The 21962-nt window shown below is 39.0% G+C and overlaps 1 protein-coding gene across 2 annotated transcripts in view; it reads right to left on the reverse strand.

The window, feature by feature from the left end:
• Nucleotides 1-842: 842 nt before the first annotated feature.
• Nucleotides 843-21962, reverse strand: part of cdkal1 (CDK5 regulatory subunit associated protein 1-like 1) — a 386640-nt gene continuing 365520 nt past the window's right edge. For both annotated transcript variants that reach the window (XM_041793396.1, XM_041793398.1), the window contains exon 15: nucleotides 843-3266. In XM_041793396.1, coding sequence (XP_041649330.1) covers nucleotides 3108-3266 — 159 coding nt within the window. In that variant the 3' untranslated portion in view covers nucleotides 843-3107. The remainder of the gene's footprint in view (nucleotides 3267-21962) is intronic.

A 21962-nucleotide genomic window follows, 5' to 3' on the forward strand; every position in this document is an offset into this window, starting at 1 on the left:
CGCATCATTTGATCGGGTAATATAAAGCTTTGGTGGCTGTGTTTGTGTGCAACTTTGCTTGACATGCATCATTTGCCCACATACTACAAAATTGCAATGTGTGTGTGAGACATGCAGCAGCTAGGTGAAGAAAAGGAAGGGTACACGCATGTAACTGTGTCAACAGCATGTGTGACACGCATCGTATACTTAGATAATACAGAGAATGTGTGAGTGAATGCTACAAACAGTTGTGTATCTAATAACAGAGCTTTCTGAATGAAAGAGTGATGAGTCTTGTCACTCCTGAACCCTACACACGCACACACACACACCCACACAGATAGACAGATGCACACATGCTGGCTTTCTGCTAAATTAAGCATTGGAAGAAACTACAGACACAACATCAGACAGCGCAGGCATGCAGAGACACACAAACACACACAAGCACACAGCCTTTCTGACACAGAAAAGAGCTCACAAACAAGCTGAGAGAGACACTTGTGACTGGGAATATATGCAGGGCATGTTTACGCGCACACACAGAGATGAAAATGCAGACATACTGACAGAGACACATGTGCCAGTGCCATGCGACACATAAATTGGGGCATGCATTATTAACTGTCGGGATTTTCAGAGCACATGTTGGGACTGTCGTACCTCAAAGCTGAGAGACATTTGAGAGAAACACAGGCTCAAAAACACTGGCAGAAACTGTGTATGACAACAACGGAGCCATGCTGAACACTGTAAAGAGACACGAGACTCTTCCTGTTAATCCTCCAGGAGTTTGATAGGAGTTAAAACTTTGGTCACGTGTAACTAAATAAACTGAAATAATCAACACACCTCGGAACTAGCTGAGTTTGTCCTTTATTCTGTCTAAGGTGATTAACACAACAGATCCAAAGAAAAACAAAAACAATATATTGTGTTGATAAAGTTTGACTTTCCAAACAGAATAAGCAGTACAGATGTCAACTGGGTCAGTTCATGCTTTCATACTTCACCATGGATGTTTTTTAATTACCATAAAATCCGGTGTATAAGCCGCAATTTTAATACTAGTTTCTTCATCTATAAAGCTGGCTGTGGCTTATATAGCAGGGCGACTTAAGAGGCAGTATAAGACATGTTATGTTAAATGTTGCTTGAGACCTAACACAAATGAAAATTCCCTCTATTCATTGATTACTGAAAATGGCCACTTCACTTCTCAGATCATGCTGGAATATATAAAAACACAGACGAATCTGGGAGGGTTTGGCGTCACTTTTTAACAGCTTTTCTTCCTCCTTAGGGCATAATTGCCCATTTAAAGGAAACAGAGGGTATACTCTAAGTGTTACTGTTATCAGTGAGTGATGGGTTGACTGGAGAAGAATGACTCACAGGCAGTGGGTCTGTCTCACAACAATCACAAGAGGCTGGGAGCTCAGTTACCATACTTTAGGTACTCTTAACAGTGAAAACAGATGGAACTAAAAGAGTGACACAGCTACACAGGGATGCACGTTGAGGACTTTGCCGTATAACATAATAAATAATCATGCAGATAGACGATTTGAATCTTTTTTTGCACTGGGAGATTCCAAAAAATCAATTCCTATGTTGATCTCTGTTGCTTGCACTGAGAAGGGAGAGGAGCAAGGAAAAAAAGGGGATAACATGCCACCAAGGAGTGTCATACAGGACTATTTCCTTGATTTTCTCACACTTTCCTCACTAAACAGAGCTTGCCATATATCTACATTAAATATAAAAGTGGTAGATGTCATACTGTTACAAGGGGAAACCAAAATTCACAATTAAACTCCAGAATTAAATATCTGACGGGTCAGGTGTGAACAGTGAGTGTGTGAGGCTGTGTGATGTGTGACGCCAGCATGGTGTTAGACCAGGGCAACTTATATTCCCGATTTTATGGTAGTACTTTTCCAATAAAGAGGTTTTTGACAGTATTGGGAGCAGGAGGAGGTTATAGCTGCACAATAACCCCTGTCCAATAAACCAATAAAATAGAGTAAATCTGCATTGCAAACAGAACCACTTACTGTAACTTTGACACATGAGGTAAAAACCATAAAAAGAATACACCATGAAAACACATTCCATTCATTAAAACAAAAAAGAGAAAAAACAGCATAAAAGACATTTTTACTGAAGATCTTAAAATATACTCTTCTTTCCTCTTAAAAAGAAACACTTGAAAAAGGAGGTTAAAAACCACCTTTTATCAAAGTATTATACACATTATTACTCCTCTTACATCTAATAAAATAACATTCTGTAAAGTAAGCAAAAGTCAACCAGTCAAAAAGAGAAGGGGACACCCTTCACCCAGAAAAACTGCTGTTACCCTTAGAAAGAGGTTCACATGTCTAGTTTTCTGGATTTGTGCGTGAATCTGCGACTTAAGATGAAGCTGAAAGATGAAAAAGTTTCATTCTGGGATACCAAAATGTGTGTAGCTCGTTGAGTTGTGCTTAATTTACTTATAAAAAGCCACAAGGACCCCCTATAAATGATCCAAACACTTACCTATCAGTTCATGGACAATGTCAGGCAGCAGCTATTAGTGAACAGGAGATGAAACAAAGCATAACACTTTCTTTTAACAGTCTGTAATTTGAAAATGTTTGACTTATCCTGAAATAACAATCAAAGAGAGCTGCAACTGAAAGAGGTTCTAATTGAAATCTTGTAAAACTAAAAGGTGATTTGTACTCAAAAGCCTGCATAGCATCAAACAGGTCTGAGGTTTGCTGACCCGCAGTTGTTGACTATGATATTTTCACTTCACTGACAGAAGAAGACATTGACAACTCTTTGTTTGGAGCAAATAGCAAAGCAGCTGCTCAGTGGGAAACTTTTAATTTAAAAAGTAAAAAATATCATCATCCCAAAAGAAGAAAAATGTTCAGAACATTTAAACAATCCTGAACTGCAAGTGTCCCTGACTTTATTTTTTATTTCTTTGGGCTCATTCAATGGTGAATAAGAGCATGTGGAGTATGTTGCAGGGGGTCAAAGGGGACAGTTTTATTACTTTATTCAGCTGCTTTTAAAAAAACTGTCCAAGCTCGTAGAAAGTCACAGTCCTTCTCTTATCTTCAGGTGCTTTACCAGTACAGTTTCTCTACAATAAAAGCGAAGACAGCTGCAGCCAGAGCGAGTCCGATTCCAAGTTTCTTCAGTGCTTCCCTGTCCAGGCTGTATGAGCCAATTACAAATGATGAAGTCAAAGAGGCAGGACTGTGGACACCATTGGACATCTGCTCCTGTAGGAGGAAACATACAGATGAGATGAGAAGGATGACAGGAGCTAGAACAATTTCTTTTTCGTAATCTTTTTGGATCATTAGACTACATTATTATTATACTGCATTATAATAATTACTTTTTACTTAAAGTCTGCTGACTGCTGTCCTACGTAGATAACAAAGACTTTTGGACCTGCTGCAGAATTTGGACTCAAAACTGCCTTTCAGATGCTTTCTTAGGGAGCTGTCACACCAAGCCTGTTTGGTTCAGTTGAAAGGGACCAGAGTTTGTTTGCCATGTTGCTATAATTCATTTGTGATAGTATGAGACCTGTTAATCGAACTCTGGTGCAGACCAAACAAGACTCCTTGAAAAAGTGGGTCGTTTATTTTTATTTGGATTCTAGTTCTGTTTGTTTGTGGTGAGAATATGAAACAACCTTGATCTGACTCAGCTGCAGGAAACACTGAACTTTTTGGATTAAACCAGCTGAGGTATCCAGAGGAATATGAGTTAAAAACCACAGGCAGACCTGAAAGAAGCATCTGTAATAACAGCGCAGGCATCTTTTTATCACTCTCTGATCAGGCAGCTCTCTCACGGTTTGGTGAACATAGTCACATCACAAATACACCCAAAACCATTAATAAAGCAAACAAAACAAAAAATGTGACAAGTGTTTACCTGCCAATATAGGTGGTAGCAATGTTTGTAATTGTTTGCTAACTTATAACAACTAATGAAGGGGAGGAGGAAGCGGGCAAAACAAAGAAAAGGTAGCTCTTGCTGTAAGAAAGCAGAGAAGCAAGACCAACTGGACTTTTTCTGCCTCTCCACATCTCCACACTGTTCTTGAAAGGCCTCTGGATGTGAAAGCAGAAAACGATATTACCAATGCTTATATATTTTAAAGACTATACATTGACTGGTAGAATTAGAGAACGGCAGTTACCAGTGTGTATTTAAGCGCTCTGCCCAGATCTGTTGCAATGTCCTATCCTGTGTTTACACGAGCCAGTCTGGGGTCCATCAAACAGGAGTCAGGATTTTGCACAAGTAACCACTGCATCAGCTTTTTCCCAACAACAGTGACACAGCACACTTCATCAGTCATTAATATGATATATTAAAATGCACATATTTTTGTTCCTGTCATCGTTGCTTTTATTTTTAGTCTTTGATACATGACGTAATTGGCATAAATGTGTCTCTCACACAATGTATATTTGTTCAAGATCTATTTGTGACCCAGACTCATTAATTACCACTGCCATGGAGGTTATGTGATCGGCAGGGTTTGTTAGTTTGTTAGTTAGTTAGTTAGTTTGTTTTTAAGCAACATAACTCAAAAAGTTACGGATGGATTTTGATGAAGTCTTCAGGAAATGTCAGAAATGGCATAAGGAAGAACTGATTAGATTTTGGGAGTGATCCAGATCACCATCTGGATCCAGGAATTTTTTTAAGGATTCTGTACTATTGGGAGATAGAGCTAATGGTGGAGGTCTGTGCTCTCTGAGTGCTTTTCTAGTTTCATATGTATTTATCTCAGGTCTAAGTTTAAAGCTGCTACCCATAATGCTGTCTATATGTATTCAAAAACTGCAAGAAATTCCAACCAAAGAGAATTTTCCTTTTACACTTTGGTCCTCTTGTCCCTCTGTGAATGCGGATCAAACATGACATAATGTAATATACTGCTCCACATTTAGGATCAAATGGGCCTAACTAGAAGTGTGAAAATACCTCTAGATGAGACTTGTGTCCCTGCTCCTTAGAATAAGCTGAACATGTTTAAAAATAAATATTTACAAACAGTCTTTGCAATCTGCACTTACTGTAGATGATGACTGAAATGTTATGGTTTTTAAATAGTGAGAGCTATCTAAATGAACACAGCAAAGATCCACTCATGAAGGCCTTCATAGTTCACCACCTGGTGACACTGAAGAGTCTAGTTATACTGAGTTGAGCCTCCCTTTAAGATCTCTCTTTATCTCTCTCTGGCAGTCAAGTGGGGACTGCATATTCAAATATTAGAATTTTAATATCTCTGGTGATATGATGAGAATATCCTCGCTCATGGACACAGATGGTTGCAGCTCAGAGCGTACGTCACGTCCATATTTCATAATTAGAGGATCATCTTAAGATTAAATCAACTGGCCACAGTCGCAAATCAAACAGCCAGGCTTGACAGCACAGTGGTCAGTGATCCAACACATCACATGTCTGTAATCAGAGAGTTCTGTTCAGTCTTAATGTGTTGGACCATTACGAAGACATCCAGCACTGAGAGGATGTGACAGTGAAAGATGGGAAGGAGCAAAGCTGAGAAATGCAGAGCAGGAGAAAAAAAAGACAAATTGACAGAAGTGCAGGAAGAGGAGAGAGAAGAGCAAATTCTGATCATGTGCCTGTTCTAAAAGAAATATCAGGAGTTTATTTTGACATGCTGACCAGCTAAATCAAAATTTACTCCAGTCTTGGTTCTTTATAAAATTTCCATTTGTGCCAGAGGGTACATCAGTACCCTTCATGGGTCATTTCTGTTATCATTATGTACATTTAAAAATACATCTGCAGATGCCATTAGATATTAGGATCCATTGATAATTGAATGGTGCTGTCATTTTACAGAGAAAAAGAGGGAATCCCAGGATCTTAATTCCTTTACCTTCCTGTCTCCCTCTTCTCCTCTCACCTTCCTCTGTGTCATTTCAAAATAACAGGCCCAATAATTAAAGAAATTTTAAATACCCTGATGAATTTGATGTTTTGTCGATGAAAGCATTCATAAAAGCATCCATTTGCTTATGCAAATGAGTGCATTTCAATTAAGATGCCTTTTTCTCTGTGCAGAGCAGTTAATGTGGTTTTGTAGTGATCCAATTATTACAGAGTGCTGTCTATTCAATCAAGCCCATGTTGATGAAGGTGCATTGTAATGTAGTTATGTAGGGTGCTCTGAGAGACACACCAACAGTTAGCTTACAATGTTAGCACAGATCTCCCAGTGTAACATCAGTTATTTCTTGTTGAATGAAATACCAACCAAGATATCAGACAGTCCTTTCATAGTTGCCTTCACCAAGATGAAAAAGGTTTTAACCATCATCCTGCAAGATCAATTCTGTGTCTACTTGTTGTAATTAACTGAAGTCTTTTTACTTGAAACCAGCACTTGCAGAGGCTACTCACTGAAATACATGAGTAAATAGAGGTTTTTAAAATGTATGATTGCAACCTAATGGGGTAGAAAAGCTGTTAAAAAAGAGGAACTACCAACGTCTGCCTCACTGTTTATTCCGCCGTTTTTTTGTACCATGAAGTGCAACACATAATTAATCGTAGCAAATTTTCATTTGCTTCAGGTCGATGTGTGATGGTGGTGCTGTGCTTGCAGTAATGAAGGAGGATGCCTCAGCATTTTTTGCTGCTACAGTGGTCAGGATTCAGCTAATTTTATAGATGAAAGAAAAAGATATAAAAATGCATCTTATATACAGTTAAAGTATCGATCTCTACAATCCAACATATAGCAACTCACTATCCAACATTGATACGTCATCTCTTTCTTATTTGGCATTTCAACAACAACCAAATCAGCAAGTTTAAATAATTCAAATAAGAACTTCATGTTGTTTATTTTAACAAACCTAATATCAGCTCTAATAAGATAAACATTAGAAATATGGTTATCCCTCTGTCACTGATAGAAAAGATGCAAAGTATCATAAGGCCCTGGTTCTCAGTCTGAGGATGGGGACCCACCTGGGTCAAAATTATTATCATTAACTTAAATCATGATAAAACACTGAAGTATTTTATTCACAGGCCTTTGGTAAGAATAACGTGTACACCCATTTCCTTCGGGTTTTCTTCAGAAAACAGTAAAAATTCATGTTGATTTTTTTGACACCATAACATCTCCTTTTTTCTGTGGGTCATGGGGGTCTCAGCATTTATTAGGTAGAGATAGGGGGTCTCCAAAGAAAAAAAGATTGTGAACCACAGGCCTACGGCACCACACCCTCAAAGGAAGCCCACGGTGAGCCCTGAACATTTTGAATGAAACTGTACACATTAAACTACCAGACCATCTTCCCCCCTGCTCCTATCACAGCTCTGCTTGACTCAGCTTCTCATTGCACAACAACATCTGTTTTTTTTTTTTTTTAAATAAAAAAGGTGTGGCTATATTAGTATCGACTGAAATAGTTTTAGAAATACTGCCTTATCAGATATTGGCAAAAAAAATACTGTGCTTCCATAATTGATAGTGTGAATATAAGTCATCTGATTACATTAATTACTGATAACCAGCCCAGTACCTCCCTAGCAATCCTCCTCCCTCATCAATCATAACTCTGTTTGATTACAAATAAATGTAGTTTTATCATAATGTTTGAGAGTGGAGACCTGTGGCTGATTTCAAGCAAAGTAAATTGACTACTAAATAAATAATCCTGCTCACCATGTGGCAGGTTTAATTTGAGCTTTAAACATATCAGATAAGAGAACCTACACTTGTTAACAGCTCTGGGTGGAGAAGAAATTGATTTGTATGACCTTGTAGTAGTTTGTACACGTCTCCTCCTGCTTGACAGAAGGTAAAACTCCTTATCGCCACCACAGACAGATTATTCATGGAGGTATTGGGGTATTGATCAGCGGCTTTTAAGAATAACCTTTAATCAAGTTCACCAGGGATCACTGTAAAAAAGTGTGCTTTGATATTTACAGAAAAATGATTGACTTCTCACACATGCTCTCCTCTTTTTCTATCATTCATTGTCCCCTTAAGCATCTCCATTAAACCTTATTTGAGTGCTACAAAGACATTTTTGTTTAAAGATTTAATTAGAAACTTCTCTGTTTAGTTGTGATAAGTTTGAAGCAACCACTCTTTTACGAACAACAGATCTGTGAGAAAAAAAGGGTTGCCTGTCTGGTATACCCTGGACTGGTCACCAGTCAATCACAGGACTGACATTTAGAGACAGACAACCAGGCATGCTTACATTCACACCTACAGCCAATTTAGAGTCACCAATTAACCTAATGAGCATGTTTTTGATGATGGGAGGAAGCCGGAGTACCCGGAGAGAACCCATGCATGCATGGGGAGAACATGCAAACTCCGCACAAAAAAAGGCCCGGGAAGCGGACCAGGAACCTTCTTGCTGTGAGGCAACAGCGCTAACCCCTTTGCCACCATGCAGCTGACAGCAATCGAAACATTAATTTTAAATTTTAAACCGAAACCTAGCTCCCAGAATCCTTCCTACTTTTGAGTTTATTCAAACTGCTTTGGAGTTTTGTGGGCCCCGTTCTAAAAGAAATATCAGGAGTTTATTTTGACATGCTGACCAGCTTAACCATAATTTACTCTGGTCTGAGTTCTTTATAAAATTTCCATTTGTGCCAGGGGTTATATCAGTAACCTTCCTGGGTCCTTTCTGTTTTCATTATGAATATTTAAAAATACATCTGAGATGCAATTAGATATTAGGATTAGGGCTGTTGTACATTAATGAGTTGATGCTTGTGAATAATATGGAAATCTTAACGTGTCACAAAAATAATAAGACGAATTTAATCATACGCCCAAGTACACCTACCTCCCATAGTCCTCCAGCTTTTATGTTTACATTGGTGAGGAGGTGGAAGGCTGGTCAAACACAGCCAGTAGTAATGAGTAAGGAGACAGATCCAGGTCTGCTTAACAGCTGATTTCTTTTTAAAAAGCTGCTGAATAGAAGTTTAGATAAAACCAAAGTTGACACTAACAAAAAAGCTTAAAAAAAAATGAAATCAGGCTGTGGTAGTCGAGCTACACTGGCAGAGAGCAGCAGACCTAGATTTGTCAAGAAGAGGAACATCTAAGATAACTAATGCAATCACTGAATGTGTCACCAAAGTCTACCGATGCCGTTGAAGATGACAAGCTTCAAGACATTATCCAGATGAATGGCAGAGAATATCAACAAAACTGACTAAAGCTATATTTATAACACTGACGGGAGACCACTGGGCATCAGTGAGCAACCATAACTACCTCTGTGTATCAGCATCATCATTCACTTTGCAGCAGAAGTTATTTTGTGCTTAATTTTTGTCTGCTGATTAAAATAGCAGTTAACTGATATAATGCTCAGTAAATGAAGACACTGAAATTAACAAACTGTTACAACTAAGCTGAGATGTTAGATAGAATTTTAAACAATAATTTAATATTCATTTATTCAAACAACATACTTATTTTATCTCAAACTAAAACGCAAGTAAATGGTAGTATTTTAAATGTGTGATTAACCCTGATTATTAACAGTGTAGTGCTAAAATTAACTTGATTAATTTTTTTGATCAATTAACAGCAATATTTAGGATCATCAAATAATTAATTGGTTCATTTTAAAGAGAAAAAGAGGGAACCCCAGGATTTCAATTTCTTTACTTTCCTGTCACTCTTTTCTCACCTTCCTCCAAGTCATTTGGAAATAACAGGGCCAATGATTACAAGAAATTTCAAAACAGCTGATTGATTTGATTTTATGTGGATGAAAGTGTTCATGAAAGCATCATTAAAGATGCCAATGTAGATTGATCGTATTGCATCCCATTAAAACACACTATCATAGGTTACCCTGAAATTTCCAACTTTACTTTTAGTGAATCAAGTTTGATCAGGCAAGTTCACTCAGAAAGATGATTATTCATTCATCAAAGCCCTCAAATACTAATGTTCAGTTTTCCATGTTGAAACAGACAAGATAAAAACTTGTATGTGTTCAAATGTCACTTAAAAAACATATAGGTGAAAACTTAAATAAATACAGCTGTTTGGCAGGGAAATTTTGTTTGTTTTCCTACCAGAAATCATATGTTACAGCTAGTTAGACAACTTTTCTATGATAATAATAAAGTACGTAAATCAGTATTCAAAATACACAGCTCTTATAAGGGTATTGATAAGTATGTCAATATCAATAAAAATCAACTATATACAGCAAGATCCTTTTGTTGTATCTATTTAGCAGAAATGGTTTCTGCCAGTACATTTTATATATAAGTTGCACTGGCAGAGAACTTTTATGCTGGACTCTATAACTTTAAGATTTAAACTAAGAGTAAAAGAAAGAGAGGTTTAAGGGGTGTGAACACCTGCCTAAATGTACAGTATGTGTTTCTGTGTAATTGAGCTTCTGTGCACGCCTACACGTGCTGCATGCACATGGCTGTGTACCAGCAGCTGCATGGTGTCCTCTGCCTCTCTATCTTCCACATTACTCCCATCACCTGTCCTCTCTGATGATTGTGAGCACTACCTTGCCTCCCACTCTTCCCTTCACTGTTGTTGCTGAATGGGATCCTCTGTTACAGCACACAATGGAGGATGGATACTATGACCGTCGACGCCTACGTGATACATCCATGTCACAAACAGTAACTTCAGACAATAGTTAGAGGGAGGATGAGGTAACAGAGGTCCGGCTGCCATTTCCACATTTGTTTAATGACAAGAACATCATCAGACTACCTAATAGAGAAAAGGATAAACTGTTTTGTTGGCTTTTGAGTTCTTGAAGTTTTAAGTCAGTAACAGGCACGGTGCCAGGATTACAATTTTTTTAAAAGTGCTGGAGCTGTCTCATAATTTTGCCTACAATAAAGACAGATGTTTGTTTACATAAAAACAACTCAAGAGTGAAAGGCTATAGCCTATAAATGTAGGCCTATTACTCGGCGTAATTTAAGCATGCAGTTCCAACTGCCAAATGCAAAAAAATATGACCCTTATAACTGTCTGCTCAACAATCATAAATCGCTTTCAAAAAAACATGATTACCTGACGTCTATGTAATAAAGTCATTTGCTTTTGATGATACAGATTTATTATTTTTTGTTTATACTGATAGCAGGGAAAGAGAGAAAAAAAGAGGGAGAGAGAGCGTCAATGGAAAAACAGCGGTGCACTGAACTGTTGTTTAATAAGCATATTACAAAAGAACATTCAGCACTAACTCCTGCCTTTCCTTTTTATGTTTGGTTTTGTTGTTTTTTGTTGTTTCATAAAGTTACGTTTGTCTAGTTATGAAATCAGACAAAACTGTCACCAATGAGGCAGTGTTGGCCACTGTCAAGGCAGTGAGAAAACCCAGAGAACTTTTCTGACTTTTACCTTGCGACATATGAGTCTTTCCCCTTCACATGTAGCTCTCTCTCTATCTCTCTATCTCTCTCCCTCCCTCATGGATCGTCACTGCTCAGCTGAAAAACCTGACAAGCGCATGAGCATGAACACATCTGGGCTAGTTTTACAAGCCTTGGCAGCTTAATACAGTGTAATATGATTGACTTCACAAATAATAACTACATAATCGTAATGAGTTAAAATGTTCCTTTTTGTTTTCAGATTACTCTTAAGGCTTTTTGCCTTTACTCTGATAAGACAGCTGAAGAGAGACAGGAAAAAAAACAGGGAGAGAGAATGGGGGGAAGACATGCACTCAACAGGGGTGAGACTGGGAACTGATCCTGGGACCAGTGCATGGAGGACTGTAGCCTCTGTAAATGGGCACCTGCTTTACCATCTGTGCTAAACTCGTGCCCATGAGCTAAAATTTTCTTAAAGTGAAAACTACATTTTCATTGTTAAATGGCATTAAAATAGTTGTATGATATAAATTTAAAAAATAAAATCCAGAAAAGTCGGATGGTCGATTCTTTAGAATAGGCAAAGTGTGCAAGCAAGTGGGCCCAGGCCCATAAAGCCTGTTTTATGCATGACGCATCCGCAGAGTCGTGAGTGTCTGCATGTGACTAAAATCTACATCCACGTCCCTTAGTGGGGGTCCTGTGCCATGATCTTTCGCCTGTCCGCATACATCTCCAACATTGTACCAGACATGCTAGGCATCAAGATGGACGATGTTGAAGAACTTTCAGTTATGGAGGTCAGAACATATGAAATAAAAACTAATGTAACTCATAATGAGCATGTTTTTGGTGATGTAACTCCGCATTACTCAGGTGGTTTTCTTAACTTTATTAATTATTTGGTCCAGCATTCGGGCAATTCGGGCACCCAGCCTTTGCCAACTCTTGTGCAAGTGCGGCATATAACTTGATCTTCTTTGTAGGACTCTCCAGCTTCACTTGAATTATGTTGATGCCCAGATCACAACCAAACATTTTGTCTTCTCAGCAGACCACTTTTCTCCACTTGTCCTCACCCAAACATCCAACCTGTTGTAAACATGTTTGTCATATAAAAATTGATTTTTCCATTAGAGCTCTAGTAGGGATTCCTTTTTTTGTCTTTAAACTCAAGAAGGTATCTGAGCAATAGCACCCCTTTCGAATTTTCATAAGGGTTGGTCATGTGGGACCACTGAAAATGTTGGAGTGCAGACTCAAAATTTCAAAAATCTGTAATGCTTGTGTATTTAATGGTATAAGCTGAAAATCACTTCAGATACCAGTTGTCCCTTTCCTTGAGATGACAAGTTGACATCCTTAGTTTGGAGGACTAAATAGACTGTGAAGAACAAAATATATACAGGACTAAGCCATGAAAATATAACTGGAAAAGGCAAAGTTATAGTGAAAAAAGGAGACTTAAATTGCTAGTTCAGACAAATTCTACTTGCACCTTATAAAGTTATCGGATAGTTATGTAATGAGTTTAAGTTAATAATCTACACATCAATGATAATGATAGAAAAAGTGTTTTTTTTTTTTTTACATTTGTTTAATGAAACTTCGAGGATGAGTAAAATGCACATCTGTTAGTTAGTTTTGAATATGAATCATTCATTAAAGGATGAATGAAAATAAAACAATTCTTTATCATTCATAACTTCTGCCGGAGGAGAAAACCTTCACATAAACAGGACTTCCTGGGTGCTTAAGAAGAAAAATACCCTGATGAATATTTAATGAAAACTGAGACAAAAGAAGAGGCAGAATAAGAGCAAAGGGGGAGAAAAAAGTTGAGCAACAAAAGCATTATCCTTCCATGTGCTGACAGACCAAGTATACTGCCTTCTTCTCCATCTATTTATCTGCCTCTCTGCAGGTGTCTTCTAACAACGGGGTGCCAGGGGAGAGACTGAATAGTACAGTCGAAAAATCTATTACTAGTGGGGTGGATAAGTGAAAATCCAAGTGCCAGTAGGTGCGTGTCAGCACAGTGGGAGGGAAGGGGAGAAAAGTGGAGCGAGGTGCAAAACTGAGAAGAAATGAGGAGACGAAGTAGCGGGAGAAAAGGGGGCAGAAAAAGATGAGGGATGTGGTTTTCAATGATAGTTCACCACCTGCTAGCTGGCATGCTGAGTTAGTGCATTTGTGTGAGAAAAAAGAGGTAGGAGCACTGGCATTTGTGGTTTAGTGTGTGTGTAGGTGTAGGCTTGTTGTGGATAATGTCTCTGTCTTGACTCACAGCAGTACAACGGAGCAGAATTATCCTACTTAAAAATCATCTAACACTACAGCAGGGCTACAGTCTGCCTAACACAGCAAGACACTTCTCCCTCAAGGTCCCGGACCCTGTGTGTCTTAAAATCTCTGGCTCCCATTCCTCACGTGCACCCTTTTCCAGAAAAAAATCTGCCTGGGTGTCTGGTGCAGCACTCGGCCAACACACTGCCACATTCACACAAAGATGCACAAACACACCACACCACATCACGAGAGCCAGCAAGCACAATACACAGTGGTCACATTTCTCACATGATCCTCACCAGCTGTCAGTGTCACTCTAGACGCACAGAACCAATGGAAGTGGTTTGTGTGTGTGTGAGTGTGTTTGAGTAAACAGATACTGTAACAGGCTCCTTAGTCACGGGTGATTTGACAAAGCCGCAGTGACAATCACAATGAGCTGCAGCTGTATTTACAGCTGGACAGAGGGACGGCAGAGTAATTAAAGTGGTTACCAGCACTATTTCTGATACAAATAACATCTTTGTTTGAACTTTGTCACTGACTCAGTCTGTGTAAATGAAAACATTTGTTGGTTGTTCAGCAGAAAAACAAGTGCTATAAAATGACAAAATAGGAGAAGCACCATGAGGAACTTGAGGCATGCTCTCTCTCTGTCTTCCTCTTTCTCATCTGTCATCTAAAATTTATCTTATCACTGCAACAGTAAAACCCTCTGACACAACATGTGCATATGGGCGTACAGAAAAACCTGTTGTCACTTCTCACACACTAAAAACACAACAAATACACTGTTAAGTTACGCCTTGACAGGGCCAGTTTCTCCAGGTCATGTCATGTCTATGCATACACAATGACTGTACATACAGTACTTGTGCCAGTTGAGTCACACAGTCATTTCTATAAACATAATCCATGTTTACAAAGGGGTACATCTATCTAGGGTACCATGAAAAGTCTTGCCCTCTTAGTCTTAGTAAAAGGTTCGTTACCATTAGTTGTTGGTGCAAGCTATTTTTAGATGGCCGCTGCTGAGTTCGGACCTGCTGTGCCAACTCAATGTAAGCAGACGGTATTCCGGCTTTCCCTCATCAAACTCATCAAATACACAATCCAACAACTCCAAAACACTCTTGTGGACAAGTTGTGACCTGTACATTCACTAGGCTATGAAATAATCATGGAACATTACGAGACGGAGATGTTTTAAAGCTAAATGCAAAGCCGGAACTACACTAGGCATGGCTACGGCACTGTGTCACTCCGCCCAGTGGTTTATTCAAGAAATAGTTCCGAGTATTTGCTTCATGTGTCGTAATGTTACATAATTTAATGTTATTATTTCATAGCGTGGTGAATGTGCAGGTCACAACGTGTCCACAAGAGTGTTTTGGAGTTGGTTGATTGTGTATTTGATGAGTTTGATGAGGGAAAGCCGGAATACCGTCTGCTCACACTGACTTGGCACAGCAGGTCCGAACTCGGCAGCGGCGATCTAAAAATAGCTTGCACCAACAACTAAAGGTAACGAACCTATTACTAAGACTATAGGAATTATGGCAATGGGCGAATTTGCCAAAATGTTGAAGTATCTCTTCAAGGACTCCAGCAGACCATGCTCAGAGCCATTATCCAGATATGAAAAAAAACTTGGAACCATGGTGAACCTTCCCCTCAAGTGGCTGGCCAACCAAACTTACTCCAAGAGCGCATCAATGACTAATCCAGGAGCAGAACACCTAAAGACCTGCAGGCCTGATGGTGAAGGTCAGTGTTCATGATTCAACAAAAAGCAAAAGACTAGGAAAAAATGGCATTCACAGGACAGTTCCAAGGCCAAAACCCCTGCAGACCAAGAAGAACACAAAGGCTAATCTCACATTTATGAAAAAGAAGATCATACCAACAGTCAAACACGGTGGTGGTAGTGCGATGGTCTGGGGCTGCTTTGTTGCTTCAGGACCTGGATGGCTTAACTGATGGAACCATGAATTCTGCTCTCTACTAGAAAATTGTGTGGCTAAATGTCCAGCTATCAGTTCATGACCTCAAGCCCAAGAACACTTGGGTTATGAAGCAGGACAATGATCTGTAACACACCAGGAATCCCACTTTGGAAATGCAACTGAGATGCTGTGGAATGATCTTAAACAGGGCGTTCATGCTTGAAAGCCCCTCAAGATTGAAAAGGTTCAGTTAAAACACTTCTGCAAAGAAGAGTAGACCAAAATTCCTGAACAGATTCACATAGCAAATGCTTGCTTGCAGTTGTTGCCACCAAGGATGGCACAACCAGTTATAAGATTTACAGACTTTTTCCGCATAGGACCAGGTAGAATTAGGTGTTTCTTCCCTTGATAAATGAAATCATCACTTAAAACTGCATTTTGTATTGGCTTTGGTTATTGTCTATCATTAAATATGTTTGGTAATGTGAAATCTTTAATTGGAAAAATAAACAAAAAACAAGAAATCAGGAAAAAGGCAACTACTTTTCTTTCTTTAATAAAGAAATGTAGTCCAGTTCTTACAGAACTGCTGCAATACTACAGCTCCATCCAAGCTACTTGCTACACTGATGGCAGGCATGCTAATGGCTTCCAGAACAACTTAACCCCTGCCTCAAATGATGTTGATTGGTCTGAACTGTTTTTGGGTCTGGCACAAATGTCGTGGATTGGAGCTTTGCAAGATGAAAAACATGAAGTTGGCCAGTACAAATGCTTTGAAGGGTTAGGTTTATGTTGATGAAAAAGCTGACTAATTTACTATCACTACAATAGGGAGAGTGGTAGGATTAAACGCGTTCACACATCTTCCCGCTCTTTTTTCAGTTATGTTCACTAAATACTGTCATTTGGTAATGTTTTCACTTTGCTTTTGTATTTTTGTTATCATGACTGTAGCATTATTGATTCTTTTTTTTTTCACTTTTTTTCCTTGCATGACCAAATTAACCACAACTTACTAACTTAAACACTGACTTCCATCACTGCACAGTATTCCTCTATAAACTCCAAAAAACATTACTACAGACATATCCTCTGTATGATATTAAAAAGATATGAAAGGCTAATCTATTATACCCACTGCTTTCTTCTGATTGCACTGACCTTTCAACTCTTATTACTAGGCAGCCTTGTATCTATTGTACCCACACATAGACACAAGACTGCATGTCTATGTGGCATCATAGTGTACCGTTTCTCTTCCCACAAAGAGAAGCTGTCTCATGTTACCTCAGCCACACTGGTTGTTTGCCTTTAAGCAAAAAAAAAAAAAAAAAAAAAAAAAAAAAAAGGAAAGGCCTTAGGTGATTGTTAAACAACCAAGAACATATGTCAGATTAAAATTAACATTGTACAATGCACTTTTATATTAAATAACATGCTGTTAAAGGCACTTTAAGAAGAAGATCTGTTCATACTCATTCTAGGTAATGTGCCTCTGGTGATAAACTCCTGTTGTGTTTCTATCAGCATGGGAATAAAGTGAGCAGATTTCATTCTTTAGGTGGTTCGCAAACTGTAAAGAAGGTGGTGTTGCAGAGAACCACATGCATGGACTAGTATGAAATGCAATATGAAGATGTGAAAAGGGGTGAGAAGTGTGAACTAACAGGCCAGCTTTAACCTGCTAATGAACCATTAATTTGAGAAATTTTGTGGGGGCCAGAACTTTGAACTTCCTGGAGGGATTGCGGTTCTCATTTACTGAGTCATGAATGTAGGTAAATGGAAAGGTATTTGTAGTTGTCATAGCACATCAAGCAAACTAAACTAGCTGCTAAACAAAATAGAAAAATCCATCCATCCATCCATCCATCCATCCATCTTAATCTGCTTATCTGGGGTCAGGTCACAATGGCAGCAGGCTAAGCAAGTCAACCCAGACATTTCTCTCCCCAGCAACATTTTCCAGCTCCTCTTGGGGGATTCTGAGGCATTCTCCGACCAGATAATATACATAAACGCTCCAGCGAGTTCTGGGTCTACCCTGGGTCTCCTTAAAGTTGGACGTGCCCAGAAGACCTCCACAGAGAGGTGACCAGGAGGCATCCTAATCAGATGCCCGAATCGACTCAACTGGTTCCTTTTGATGCAAAGGAGCAGCCTTATCCCTAACCCTATGTCTAAGACTGACCCCAGATACCCTCCTGAGGAATGTCATTACGATCCTTATTCTTACTTTTTCAGTCATTACCCAAAGTTCATGACCATAGTTGAGGGTTGGGATGAAGACTGACCGATAAAGTGAGAGTTCTGCCTTCCGACTCAGCTCCCTTTTCTGTAATACAACAGATGCTGCACCGATCCACCTGTCCATCTCCCTCATTCGTGAACAAGACCCCAAGGTACTTAAACTCAAAGAGGGGCAAAGAGGGGAGAGCGTCTTTGCCCAAAATGGAAAAATACAAATTTTATATACAAACAACTAAAGCTTATGGCTTCTTTTATACCAAAACTTTTCTGTCTGTAAGATCAACTTTTGTCCATGGGCCAGGGGTTGTGAATAGGGTGCTTCTTTTCTATCTTTTTTTTTTTTTCTTGCGAGTGGAGCTATATGTGTGCCAAAATAACATGCTAACCTTTAAAACGAAAAAAAAAAAAAGTTTGCATGTGCAATATTGTGCAATAACCCTAATTTCACAACTAACATGGAAGTAAAACAAAGACTATTTTAATTCTATAACTCAACTTTTTTTCCCCCACAACACTTGTGGGATGAGTGATCTCTTATTTACATCTTCCATCTGTTGTTCACAAGCAAACACAGAGCACTGCCATTTAAAACCTTCTGTCCTTTTAAATAAACAAAACTGAATAAGGCTGCTCAGTGTGTTTTGACATATACACTAGGAATACTGAATATAGACGCAACTGACATTTTTGATGGCTTAACATGCATCGCTTTGTTACTATGACTTTGGTTCCCCCAGTATACAAAAAGCGCGGGCCATGTAATACAATTTGACATGCTAAATGGAAAGCTTAAAATAGCTACACTTCTGTTCAGAAAGAAAAGCAAATGACTTGCTACCAGAGTAAACAAAGTCATGCAAAGGCCAAGCTAAACCTTTTGACATTTTAGATAAGAAATGTTTAAAAATAGATTTGAGAGGATTAACTGTATCCCAGCAATAAAAGACAGCTTAATCTCTGATTTTTGTTATTTTCCTGACAATACAGATGACAACATGCGTGCATAACGCAACATCAAAGCAACAACCCATAACAGTTACACGTCAACACGAGGCGGTTCAATTGTTTGGGGTGAGATGCAGATTTTTGTTTGTGTGTGCGTGTCAGTGTTGGGCACTTGTATTTGATTTGTCTACATGATGCTCATGTGTGTACAGTCAGTGTATCATAGAGCCTGCGGCTAGTAGGAAACCGCCAATCTCACCAGGGGGTTTGTGCGTCGGTGTGTATGTATGTGTCAGTGTATGGAGATCTGTGTATAAGCCATGTTTTCCCCATAAATCTGTAGTTTATTTGTGTATGTCTGCGTCTCTGTTCACCAGGCATTATGATGCAAAATACAAGCAATCCCACTGCACTAAAATGTAAAGATACCACTTTAAATTGACTACATTTTAAAGTGCTATCTATATGTTTAATATACCTTTATTCCATCCATTTATGCAAAAAACCCCACAGCACATGGCATAGAGGTAAAAGGAAGAAAGGTAGCACGAAAATCGATGAAAAAGGACACACATAAAGAGAAAAACACAATGAAACAACCAAACAAATGAAGGGGGGGGACAAAACAAAACAAAAAAACAAAACAAAAAGAGATGTCTAAAAAAAGCTGAGAAAACCAAGAATATCAGGCCTGAAGAAAAGTAGAAAGAGGGTCCAGAAAATATAATACTGCAGCAGAGATTGGTCCATTCACCTCCATTTCTTTGTTATTCTGTCAATTTGTGGTCACTGAGGGACACATTTCTGTCTCCCCCAGCTCTCTCCCTTTTCTCCTCTGTCTTTCATACGAGCTGTCAATTTGCCGTCTTGTGGATGGAGCAGAGCCGGTTTCTTCTCTCTCTCCCATTCTCTTGGTCTCCTTGAGAAAGTATGCTGTGAAAAGAGCTGATTATTGGATGGCACTCAAGCTGCTTTTCTGTCTCCTGATCTCTCCCCACTACCTCACTCTCCCTCTTTCATTCTTGCTTCATTTTTTGGCCTCTCACTCTCTACCCCCCCTCCTTTTCTATCATTTAATTTCATCTGAGGATGAGGACTGGTGAAGATACTTTCTCTTTTTCTTTCCTTCAGCATGCTGTTGAGTGCTTTCTCTGCTATTGTGTCCCACTAAAAAGACTCATTACTGTCCTTCCTTTTCTGCGGGAAAGTGCTATTTCTATGAATGAAGGGCTGACAGGCTGAGATATGGAGAGAAAGGGGGAGAGAGGGAGAGAGACTAAAGAGTGATAGAAAGGACAGAGGAGGAGATGTCATCCATGTCAATAAAAGCAAATTTCTCTAAAACCTTGGTCTTGTTTCATGGAATAAAATGGCAAAACATCAAGGCCTTTTAATGAACATGTCACACTGCACAAAGGAATCACTGAGGTAAGGAAAAAAGGAAAATGGAAATTCAGGCTTTAAAAATGGCAAATGAAACAAGGTTAGGAGATCAAAACTGAAAAATAAAAAGGATTAAAAAATACTGCGAACAGAACGCCCCTAATATATTGTTTATTCCCTCTCATTTCTGTTCAGGGTTATTGGGAATCAATCCTGCATGAAACAGGAATCTTCTCTGCTGCATGAAGGAGTTTTTCCCCAATTCATAACAGGTTGACCACAAAAGCAAAGTCTGTACTTCTCATACTAGCTCAAGGTATTTGGTGATGAACAGAAGGTCATGTTTTTGTAATTTCAGGCTGTTTTGGAGAGCATTATCAGGTGTGAGGTGTCTGGAGCAGACTCTTCTCCAGTATGACCTGTTACCTTTTTGGTAGATGATATCCCCAAATGTAGACCGAGTTGGTTTGAAAACTCATTTGTCCCTTGTAACTTGATTAATATTTTGAATAACGATTCCTCGGGTGGTATGGACTGTGTAATACACCACAATTTGCATTAAAGCTCCAAATAGGCCTTCATGCTGCAATTTTCATTAAAACACTATCACATAAATCAGGTATGATCCCTTCACTTTACAAAAAGGGGATTTTTTTTCCCACAGGTTAACTGATTTACCTGGCATGGAGGTGATAAATATCAGAATGGACCAGTCCAGCTGACCTCTTCCTATACATCTGGTCAGATGAAGGCAACCAAAAGTCCTGAGAAGTCTTGTAGTGCTGATCTATGAAACAGCTGTTTTATATGAACCACAGCTGATTTCCATTGAGAACTCTAGGTTGGGACCCATGGTTGTGTCACAGGAGATTTTTTTGGTTTGCAAATAGATTTTTCAGAATTTCTTTGCTACAGTATTTAATGTGGCATTTGTGTCTGCAGTACAAATTCTAGTCAAATGAGGACCTCCACCCTTTCACACTTAACCATAATAACCATAATAATAACCATAGCAAAACACAAAACAAGGCTCGACCAGCCAATGCATGGAAGAAGTCGCAGTCACTCATGCTTGGCTAATAAAAAAGAAACGCATTGTTCAAGACCAGACAGCCACTGAAGGCCCAAGTCTATGGCTGCATTCACACTGCAGGACTTAATGCTCAATTCTAATCTTTCCTCAGTTGTGATTTTTTTGTTTGCCTGTTCACACAGCAGTCAACTTCCAAAAGATCAGATATGTATCTGATTTAGAACCACATACAAAAGTGGCCTGAATCTGATTTGGAACAGTCAGATTCAATGTGACTTGCGCTGTTTACACTGTCTGAAAAAAAAAAAGAAAAAAAAAAAAACAGGGACAAGTTACATGTGAGCAGAAAAATCAGATTCAGGTCGCTTTAACTGCAGTGTAAACATAGCCTATGTGACAGAGGTGAAGAGGCTTCTTCTTCAGTCTTGTAAAACAGAAAGCACAAGGTCAGAAAGCCAGGAATTAATGTTATCCAAGCTAGAACCAGACCTCAATCTGACCAACCAGCCAAGGACAGCACAGAGGAAGAACTGATAAGCCGTAACATATGAAAACAAAGTTGTTGGGTCACGATAGCTTGTGCTTTGTAAAAAGTGGGCTACCAGAAATAAAGTTTAGAACAAACTGTTTTAATACTCCCTTAAATAGGCAAACTAGTACCAAGTGATGAACCAAAAGACTGACTACTACTGGTGTGAGCC

The sequence above is a fragment of the Cheilinus undulatus genome, linkage group 8 (genome assembly GCF_018320785.1).
Source record: "Cheilinus undulatus linkage group 8, ASM1832078v1, whole genome shotgun sequence".
NCBI classification, from domain to species: Eukaryota; Metazoa; Chordata; class Actinopteri; order Labriformes; family Labridae; genus Cheilinus; species Cheilinus undulatus.